We start from the raw sequence: 11,256 nt of genomic DNA, 5'->3' as shown, positions 1-11,256 counted from the left end.
TGTTATTCGCGAGCCACCAGAAATGGAATGAGGTTTTCTGCTAAGTCGTTTCCAGCATTCCCTCTAGTGGGTGGGGCTTGTCAACTACACTAAACTATCAAAGCGCTGCTGAGATTTTTTAAGTAAAAGGCTGCCGCGTGAGTTAGAACCATAGCTCTGTAATTACTTGTTAAGTTACTTATATTAAATGAGCCTGTAAGGCAAGCTCATTCAGAGGTGAGAGGTTGATGACTCACCTCCAGCCACCATTCACCTTCTCCACCGGGAAAAGAAGACTGTGAAACACAGACTGGTCCTCTACGACTTTCAAAGCACCTTTCTCCACCACTACCCCTACCTTTGGAGAGTCCTAAAGATAAGTCTGGTATAGTACTGGTTGCCAAGTATGGGGGAAATAAGGGTGGCAGTCCCTGAAGAGAATATGGTAGCTGTTCCAAAGAACTGCAGCTACCCAGGGTTACGGCCCTGCCTCCCGCCACATTACCAATGGCACAATAGGCATCCCTCTACTCCCCCTTCCCTCTCTTCCTTGATGTGGCTGGGGGAGTGAGGGCAATGCAGCTAGGAAGGCCCCCTGCCATTTTTCAAGGAGGAAGACTGCCACACATGAAGGTTTAACCCCAGTTGTTGTTGAAACCCCTGAGGGTTTTGAGTCAGGTAACTGACCAGTGGATTAGAGAATCTCTGGACTCCATTCATCTACTCTCAGCTGCCTCCTCCATGCTATTCAAGAAGAGTAACAACAAACTTAAAACTGGTCTGTCCCAAAAGGTAAGACTACCATTTGCCAAAACTTGTCCCAAGATCAGGGACCAGACCATATCCCATCTACTGAGAACAAAGTTCACCCAATAACTGGCCCTCTGGTGTGACAGGAAAGTCAATGCCTCCCCTCCCAACACCAGCAACCACTGAAAATTTTACTTCTCACCTGAAATAAGACACGTAATGCAAAGGTCAATCTACAAGGCAACATGGAAAGAAGCTTCTGACTCTGAAGCCATGACATTAGTACCTCTTGTCACTCACTCTAGGGGCACATTGTTTGCCAGTCCACACACTGACAAGTTCAAGAGTCTTCCAAGAAGTAAAACCTCTTCTGGTGCATCAACAGTAGGGGAAACACAGCTTGCCAGACCTGCAGGACAATGGTGATTATCTGACCCAGATAATCACCTGTTAATCTGGCCCAAAACACCAAGAAAAAGCTGGAACAACATCAACTAACTGATGATCTCAGTTCAGGAGTACACCCAAGGATGAGCTCTATCGACAAGATCAGTACTAGGTGTGGAGCCATGGAGGCCTCCCGTTTATTGTGCTCACATATGAGTAGAAAAATCTATCATAAAAGCTGCTCCAACTCAACTTGTTAAGTTCTGGAGGTAAGGGGCTGTCATGTCCCATAAGATCCTCAACAGCATGAGCATGATCCTCTCCTAAGAGAGGGCAAGATGTACCTGTCTCCTCCTGTGCCTGTTCCCAGAGGTATGGTGTCTAATTGTTACAGCAGGTAACAACTGGGCACCAAGCAAAACACCACAAGCTGAGGAAGATGCATGCTCAGAACAAAACCCCAAGCCATATGATTGATGACTGGTGATGGTTGAAATGGTGGAGGGCCCACACAAGCAGGGCACAGCAAGGTCATGTGTGAGCAGATTGTCCCAGTACAGTACGTCGTCGACTTACGGCAACAGAGACTTACAGCAGATTCGATCTTACGGTGCCTTTTCAGTGCCATAACTTGATGTTGTATCAAGTTACAGTCATGATCCAAGGATCAAACAAAGCTACTGAGCATATACAGTATTGGCTCAACTGCACGTGCTTCTGGTGCAACATGCTTGGAAGAACTGGAAGCAGTCCTTGTCTCCAAGATGGACTAAGTTGGGTAAGAGTACCAAATGTCTCAATGAAGCCCATGCCAGCCCAACCAGCAGCTGAGTGGTTATTCGCAGATGTTTGAGAGCTGCCATTCCCAAGAGACTGGAAAGAGCACACACCAGAAGCCCAGCAGGATTTCTTGTGAGAGGCCTTCTATGACTTCTCTCTTCTCCCTCCTGAGGGACGAGGAAGAGGAGTTTGAAAGACAATGCTTGCACCTCTTCCAAGCTTGAGTCTTGCTCTCCTCAAATGCTGGAAGACTGGTCTTGGAAAGATACACTGTGGTTGCTGCTGAAGAAAGAGCAGGGGTAACTCCCACAGGAAACTTTATTGCCACAGGAGGGTTAACCTCCTTAGCAGTTAAAGCAACAGCAGCATTAGAAGGTGCAGCACAAACTCTGCTTAGCCAAAGCCAGGTGTCAAGAAGTGCTGCATAAGAGAGACTTCCTTGGATGTTTGATGAAGGATTCATCTTCCACAGGCAATCAACCGATGATGACTGTATACTGAGAACACCACAAGAGTCAGCAGTTGTTGCAGGCAAGTGGGGTAGACAGGTCAAGGTCCCACCATGAGAAAAACCAGCCCTAGTATCCAACTTGTCCCCCAAGTAAAGGGTTTGGTGGGCACCCTTCCTTTCACAAGTAACCCCCTGGGATCAAGAAGCAGCGTTACGCAGAGAAACAGCAGGTACAGAAGGAAAAGAATTGGAAGGCCTCAGCAGAGTATTCGCTCCCAAGGAGATTGGAAAATGCTTTGAATGCTTTTGTTCCTACTAAATTTCTCCCACTGACAGGGAGACCAACCAATGCACTCCTTAGAAGGGGAAGAAGCTTACTCCTACAAGAACTGCAATACTCTAAGAGGATATGAAGTGCCAACAGAAACTCTCCCATCCCTCACAATGCCTTTGTCCTGTTTTTACTCCATAATGAAAAAAGGCATGAATACCAATGACTGTACAAAAAAAATACTTATGCTCCACAGACAGCATAGTAGAGAGCAAAGCATGTCTGCACCCAATGGAGAAAAAGTGGTTGGTAATGACAGTTGAGTAAGGGGGTTCTATTTCCAGCTAGAGTGGGAGGCATGGGCTATCCTGTACAAGACTTATTATGTCACTGTGTTTCTATTGTCAAAATTATGGTCACCTAAATGGAAATGTCTGCTAAAGAGAGAGAGTATGATCCATGCTCCAGCCAATGTGTAGTGAATCATTGAACAAAGGATTGTACCTCTAGTTAAAAAAATGAATAAATGATATGATATTTCACAGTGTCAGTGAATCATGAGGTGCATGAAAAATGTTGTAAATAATAAGGGAGAGTGAGAAGGTTAGAGGCAGAACGGACCATGGATACTGATTCTGAGTGGTTGCAAATAAAATGGGATTTTGCAGATAGGCTAATAACTGAATGGATGTAAAGTTGAAACTAAATGAAGACTGAATGATTGAGCCTCAGTAACAATACTGCTATTATAAGAGTTTAATTCACTATATGATCCTATATACAATATTATGTTACTTTAATACAAGAACTCAATGTTGGAGTTCTCATGGTGTGCTCCTAAGTCTCCTTAAAATATTCAGCATAATAAAAAACAATAAAAAAAGCTATTGCAAATTTACAATCTTTTGTTTTGTTTTAATATTCATTTGCAAGGGGGTGGTAATAAACACAGTGCTGATGCTAGTGGTCATAGTATCATGCTAGTGGTCGTAGTGTTAAAATAAAAACTGACCACATTTCAGAGCAATGGGACCAATTTAGGATATTTGAAAAGCAAGTGCTAAGAATGTTTTGCAAAGATATTAGCCTATAAGCATTGATAATTTGTTACTGCCACAGCAGTGTTAATGAAGGACAGGGATGTTTACAAAATATATTGCCTTCACATAAATGAAGGGCAAGGATACTTACAAAATAAACTGCTTTCACATTAATGAAGGGCAAGGATGCTTACAAAATAAACTGCCTTCACATTAATGAAGGGCAAGGATGCTTACAAAATAAATTGCCTTCTTGTTAATGATGGGCAAGGATGCTTACAAAATAAATTGCCTTCATGTTAATGAAGGGCAGGGATGCTTACAAAATAAATTGCCTTCACAGTTGTGGCCCTGCAATGCTTATAAAGATTATGGGGACTAGTACAAACGTCAACTGCATTTGCCGGTCCCACAAAACGCCAATGGTGGAGAGGGACTAGTTAAGTAAGGGCAATGGCCTAGGTGGACTTCTAGGCTAAAGGGAGGGTAACAAGATACAATCTAACCACCGGGTAACCAAACCATTTATTTATTCTAAAACTGACGAAATGGAATTTACAATAGGTTGAATCTTACTAAATATTTACATTTATTATAGCCCATAAACGCTCCATGCTAAGCCTAGCCCTAGGCCACACGGTTTTGGATTGCCTAGACTAATTATTAGTTGATAACAATAGGGACAAGCATAGCCTACTTCTAACTAGGATGGATATCCTCCTTATTTTTGAAAGTCTGACCTACATATTAAGTAAACCTGGTCCAGTGATGGAAATTAGCCTGATAACAGGGTCCTAAAACTCGAGCTTCGAACAGACCTTGATCTAGGATACTTAAAACCAAATGCGAACACCTTTCCTACCAAAACCACAATGGAACCTAATTCTTGTCATCTCCGATAAACGGGATCGTTACAGGACACTTTTCAATCAGAGCACTTACCATTTCCTGCACTAGATTCCATATCTGTTGGCTATATGTCAATGGTATCGCAATAACCTTCCCTAGCGAGTAGAATTACCCGCGAACTAGGTGACAAATCAAAACAATCCGAATCTCCCTCAACTATCGTCTCGACCCTGTTGTGTTCCTACGGGATGAAAAATTCCCAGTTTCGGACTCTCCCCTTTGAAACTAAATCGCGGGAAACGGAGTTCAAGATTCATTCGAGCAGTCTTTTAAAAAAGGCCTTTAAGACGTCATTAATTATTCATGAGTCTTTCACATATATCAAAAGCACGACAACCAATGTTCGCACTGTAATTGTGTTTGATAATGACTCTGCAACGTCGCGCGACCGAATGAATTCCAGCGAGCGGCATTTCGTAATGTGAGGGAGTTGCGTCGTTGAGGTGTCAGTGTTGGAACAAAATCATATGGCTGTCGTAGTGGTCCCGGTGAAAATGGCGGGTGATCGAGAACAATTCCAGCACATTTTGTCGGCATTACTGAGTGTAGATAATAAAATTCGACAAGAGGCTGAGGTAAGCGTGAACATGAATGTATATGCAGTTGTGAGAGTATATTTTAGAGGGAGATTGATCATATTTCGCGATGTATAAAACTTGGTTCCTCTGGACTGAACCAACGTGGTGCATGAGAATGTGTGTCTGGATGAGAATGACCAGTAGATAAAGGTTTCGCTTTTAATTTCTTGCGTTCTTCAGCCGTGCAGTTATCGTTTTTAGTAGGATTTCGCATTTTATAGACCTTTTAGCTATTAGACTGCTCGCCTTGTTGCCAGTTTTGAAGTCCACATTGGTATTCTAAGGCTATCGGAGCAACAAAGCTTATGATGGGCCACTGTTAGCTTCCATAACGTAGTTGTAGACTTCAGTAGGGTTAATGATATTGGACCGCCTTTCAAGGCTACTGATAAATACTGCAGCCCAACTTTGCGTCCGGTAGCTTTTTTTAAGAAGTTTTCATTTGCCAAGTTCAGGCTAGAGTAAGTTTGTCACTGTGCCACATGGCGTAGATAGGCCTGTGCTACATGACCTTAGGGAATTGGTTTAGGTTATTGTGACATGGCTTGCTGGTTAGGTTAGTAAATTTAAGGTTAGCAGTTTGACACTGGTGTGGCAGATGTGAAAATATTAAGGATACTTGAAAATGTTGCTGCTTAGGTGGCCAGACAAATAAATGAAAAATGGGTAGAACGAGATGCCATACGGGAGCTTATTCTGTACCTCCCCCTCTGATGGTATTATTGTTTCACAAGTATCCCGTGGGAAACTGGTGATTCTACAGAAAAGCTCTTTGGGATACCTTGTTTAGCACCAACCCCATGTGATAAATGTCAAACACATAAACGACATAAGTTTCTCAAATCTCGCCAGTATTGCATCGTTTACACCCTTTTCGATACTGTTTAGTCAGGAAAGTTTCTTAAACTATAGACATAACCTTCTATAAACTGAATGTTGGGAATTTCCCATGCCAGTCATATACAAAAATACAATTCCAGGAAATAGGGAATCAGTTTTAGCAGAGAGGGAAGAGTGAGAAGAAATTTTGGTAAATGTGAAATATGGGAGAATTTTACGGAGAAAACAAGAAAATTGTGATCTTCTGTTTGCTATTATGCTCCGAATTATCCCCAAAGGGATGGTACTAAATGTGGAGGAAGCTCTGCATGATGCCGTGTTTAGAACCAGCCCTTAGGCGTTGAAAGTAAAAATATAGACTACCATTACCAATGGGGTAGAACTAACTGCCGCTCCCTTCAAGCGACAGATGGCTCTCTGGCGTTTTCCTCCTCTGAGGGATGCTTCCATAACGTAAACATGTCCGCTTTGTTTGTGCGTGTTCTCCCCCACCCAAAACCCTGAATTCCCAGTCCCCCTTTATTGTTGAGTAGAGATACGGGGCAAATAATGGTTGGCAGACAATAAACAAACATGTCTCCTTTATCAACAGCCCTAAAAGTATTGGAAAAACCAATTTCCAAGATAAAAACAGGCGTGGAGTTAATTCTTGAGAAACGCCCGATGATAGACTTCTTGTTATCTTGGTAGATTTCTCAAATCTCGCTTGCACTCCATTATATTCACCATTTTCTGTATAGTTTAGCCTAAAAACTATGTTAATAAATGATATCTTTGTGCATTTTCCTCCATATTTACCAAATTTTTATTTTATTGGTTTCTTATCCATCATTTAGACTTGGGAACAATCTAGCAGCTTGACTTGCTGTGAACTCAAAATGGTAGATTTCTTGTTATCTTGGTAGATTTCTCAAATTATCTCGCCTGCACTGCATTATATTTCACCATTTTCTCTATGGTTTAGCCTAAAAACCATGTTAATAAGTGATAACTTTGTGCATTTTCATTGGTAATTAATGTTTGCTTACCATTGGTAATTAGTTATAGCCTACAGAATAAGAGTGACACGAATCTTGTGTAGATACACTTGTGTTCAGTGTATCTGAGGAAAGTATGCCAGAAACATTTTACTTTACACAATTAGTAGGATAATTGGAGGGTATGAATTATTTCTCTCTCAACTTTTTAGCAATAGCAGCTGTTGAAGTGTTTTTATTTTTATACAATTCTACGCTCATATAGCCGGAAGATATTTATTTTGATGGAAAATGCTTTTAGTATATACCTGTATAGTTTATGACGTTAAGATTATTATTAGTGTCATTCCATTGAAACTGTGTACATCTTATTATAAGTGTCATTCCATTGAAACTGAGTACATCTTATATTTCATTCAAGTTGCAGGTATTTGACAGGAAACATAAATGATTATAGCATGTGTGTCTGTGTCTGAAGCTGCAAATTAGGAAATGACAGTGTGATAGTTTACCTAAGCATGACTCAACAGACACACGTCTCATGCTGAGCAGTGATAGGTAGTCTGTGATTTCTTTGCATAGGCTATTAGTATCTGAACTTATGGAATTGTTTTCTGTATGGGTAAATAACGCAGGAAAATGTTTTGCAACATCGAGAGAGATGTGGTAAATTTCAGCTATGTGCCTAACTACCTTGGTTTTATCTCAGTACCTTAGTATCTACATGTCAGTTTTGCCTTATTATTGGCATTGTGAAGTCATAGAGGTTTGTTTCAAGTTGTCATTTGATATAGTTGTATGCATTGAGAGGGCACAGGCTATCTGTTCTGATAATTGAAAACATAAGTTATATAGGAAATAATCTGCCCATGCATTCATTGTTGCCATGGTATAAGTCCATTTTGTTTTTGCATTGTAGTCAACTGCAACATAAATGAAAAATCTCCTTGTCCTGTTACAGATGTAACCAAGAAATACTTTGTTGTCTGTGTATAATTTCACAATGTTGGTTGGCAGATCCAGATAGTCCATGGTGCATTATGCAATCTGTGCTGCCAATACAGCTACAGTAAACCCCCCATATTCGCAGACTCACGCATTCGCGGGTTTCTCTGTGGAACATATCTAGCCATCATTCGCGGAAAATGTGCCCATTCGCGGTATTTTTCACAGATGTATTCACTAATTACTGTATTTTCATATAATTTTCATAAATAAATGCACTTTTTGTGATAAAACTATTAAAATATGCCGGTATATGCATTTTTACAGGGTTTTTCTGTGTTTAAACTATCAAAATGGGCAGTTCTAAGTGTTTTTAGAGGGGTTTTAAGTATTTGCGGATTTTAGCTATTTGCGGGGGGGTGTGGGACACATCCCTCGCGAATACGCGGAGGATCGCCAACTCTACAGTTGACGGCTGACAACTTACACTGGGGAATTTTGACAGCTGTGGGCAAGTGAGAGTATTCGTGAGTTTTAATTCGCTGTTCAGTGTGTACTGTACTGTATATAATTCTAGATGTGGAATGGTGTCCACCAGTAGGTGCAATTTTACCTTTCCCAAGAACAAAACGAAGTTGGTCGTGTGTAAATGAACAGGCGCGATAGTTTTTTTTGTAAGTAACGTAGGGACATACAGTTCTTTGTTGGTAGTTTCACTTTAGGCATGGTACAAAGTAAGTGATATCCTTAATGTCTTGACAAATTGGTCCCAATCATTAGTTTCAGACACTAATTTCCTGAATAGATTTCCATGTATAAACACGAAGGCCAGAAATCCAATTGGATCGTAGATACTGTTCATTGTAGACCATTTTCCTCAGTGTAACCAGTTTATCCTCTAGTGACAGCTGAAACAAGAAATTGTCTGTTGAAATCCCAGCGTAATCCAAGACTACATTGTGAATGCTTATCATTGGTGTCCAAATCTAAATCCTTTAGTTTTGTAGAAAGAATACTAGACGAGGCTTCCATGGCCTCAGGACAGTTGGAAGTGAACTTTTGCAGACAACGGTTTCCATGCTTCTTTAATGTGTTCTGAGTGTCATTAAAAATTTTAATGGCCTCTTCTATTGTTGGACATGTATGTCGTCAACAAAGAAATCATTCATCACAAAGTTGGTGATAAGACTACCGTATTCTGGTTCTGCTTTGTTTGTGATTTTACAGAGGCCTAGAGTTACCACAGCAGGTGAAGAACTGTTCCCAAATGCATGAACTGTCATTCCATACTCAGTGATTTGTCAAAATCATTATCTTTTTGCCAAAGACATCTCAAATAGTTCTTGTGGTCTTCTCTGACAAGAAAACGGTGAAACACGTTATATGTCGGCAGCGATGGTAATCATTTCTCAATAAAGCTTAGTAGTATTCCAAGCAAACTGTCAGATAAATCTGGGCTAGAAAGTAGAACATTTGTCGAGTAAGACTCCTTGCAAGTTAACAGATGAATCAAACCCACGTCGGACTTCTCTGGTCTCTTTGCGTGATAAACTCCAAATAGTGGTAAGTACCAACTTCTTAGTTGTCACGCATTGGTGGAGCAACTCTGCATGGTTGTAGTCTTAGAATTTTATCCATGAATGAGATAAAGTATTCCCTCATGGGATTTCTTCTCAAGCTTGCATCTAACACGTTCGCTCATTGAGCAGCCTATTCCCTGTTGCTCAGCAATGGTTGCTTTTGTTCCCAGAAGGATAAAGGGGCTAACCAGCTTCCTGTGGGGTTTTGTAAATTCATTATCCATCATGTCCTTGTAAGATATTCGTGGTTAGTCATCATCTTTGGTCTTGATAAAAATTGAAGTTTCATCCAAAAGTGATGGAGCCCTGTCTATATACGACATTTGTATTAAAAAACTTACAAAATGAAGCATGTTTTCAATACTTTTGGTTGGCCTGTTGGTAGCAGGTATTTTTTGTAGAGACAGTTCAGGAGGAACATGTTGGTTTTCACCTATAATCACCCACTCTAGCTTCCACAGTTGTGCACAAGGTGCCTTTGGTGGTCCATAGTTTTGATGTAACACGTCATGTGCTTCTTTCAAGTCTCCTGATTAACAGTAGAATGTGACGATGATCATTGACAGGTATGATGTTTCTACTAATATTTCTTGAGATGTGGTTGATGCAACATAATCTCAGGTGTCAAAATTTCCTCCGGTTGTTGGGAATATGAGCACACTATCAGTTTTGGCAGTTGTAGGGTGAAGTTTCCATTTTCCAACAGTACAAGATATCCTTTCCTCTTCTTGCAGATGTTAGAGCTTTATTAGTACATTTAGACAAGATATAATTTTCTGGAGAGTGCCGGATATCAAATAACTGGGAAAATTCTGGTGAAGCAAGAGATTGGTTACTCTGGTCATTGATAATCAAATATGTACAAACCATCTTTTCTTGTCTTCATGGAAAATGTCAACAGGTAGTATCTTGGCACATGATTTTCCACTGTATGAACCTCTACACGCATCAGTACAAGTTGAACTGAAGGAACATTAGGGGACTTGTAATACATTTTGTGTTTTTTCGACAGTTGGTTTCTCTATTGATTTTGATGTGAATCCTCCACATTCGTCAAGTGAATACTTTGTTTTGTGAAGTATGCACTGATTCAGTGGTTGGGCTTAATTAGCACTGACACTGGAGTCCTCAGATTTCTGGTTGTTACAAGTTTTGTTTGTGACAACTCCCCTTTTTTTACCGAATGTTTGCTAACCAGCCATTTTTGAAGGTGATGAATCTGGTTGAATTGGATGAATCGCAGGTCATTCTTAATTTGACTCATTTCTTTGATAAATGCAGAAAAGACTGTAAATGGTAGAAATGCCATGTTGTGTTAGGCCTTATAATTTGAAGCTCTCATGGTCCATTTTTCTTGAAGCCCATATGGTAATTTACCAACAGTGATTCCAGGGGAGTCCTTTAAATATTCAGTTTCTGAAAGAATGTGTGACAAATCATAAAGTAGCTGCTGTCCTTGTAGGTGAGTGGCAAAATTAGATAATTTTTCTTTTATAGAAGCTTCCACCATTCCTGGTGACCCATATCTTTTATCCAGTTGTTGCCACAATCATTGTAGACCTCTGACGGATTGTCATTATTTGAGGCTTAATGCTAAAGGCATGTATCATTTAGTAACTTGCCAAGTAATTACTTATAGTTTTTACATAGCAATAGTGTCTAACTTGCTCGGCAGTCTTTTTTAAAAAATTGCAGTAGTGCTTCAATTGTTTTGTGTTGTTGACTAGTCCCGCCCACTATTGGGAATACTTGGAACGACTTAGGAAATA

At 40.4% G+C, this 11,256-nt stretch overlaps 1 protein-coding gene across 1 annotated transcript in view; it reads left to right on the top strand.

Moving 5' to 3' along the window:
* The first annotated feature begins 4,808 nt into the window (after positions 1–4,808).
* The window catches only part of Karybeta3 (karyopherin beta 3), an 83,284-nt gene continuing 76,836 nt past the window's right edge, over positions 4,809–11,256 (top strand). The window contains exon 1 of the mRNA XM_067088372.1: positions 4,809–5,142. Within this exon, the coding sequence (XP_066944473.1) occupies positions 5,035–5,142 (108 nt within the window). The 5' untranslated portion in view covers positions 4,809–5,034. The remainder of the gene's footprint in view (positions 5,143–11,256) is intronic.

Source organism: Macrobrachium rosenbergii, chromosome 44, assembly GCF_040412425.1.
Source record: "Macrobrachium rosenbergii isolate ZJJX-2024 chromosome 44, ASM4041242v1, whole genome shotgun sequence".
Taxonomy (NCBI): domain Eukaryota; kingdom Metazoa; phylum Arthropoda; class Malacostraca; order Decapoda; family Palaemonidae; genus Macrobrachium; species Macrobrachium rosenbergii.
Note: the sequence above shows the minus strand (reverse complement) of the source record. Positions and strands in the feature narration are given on the sequence as shown.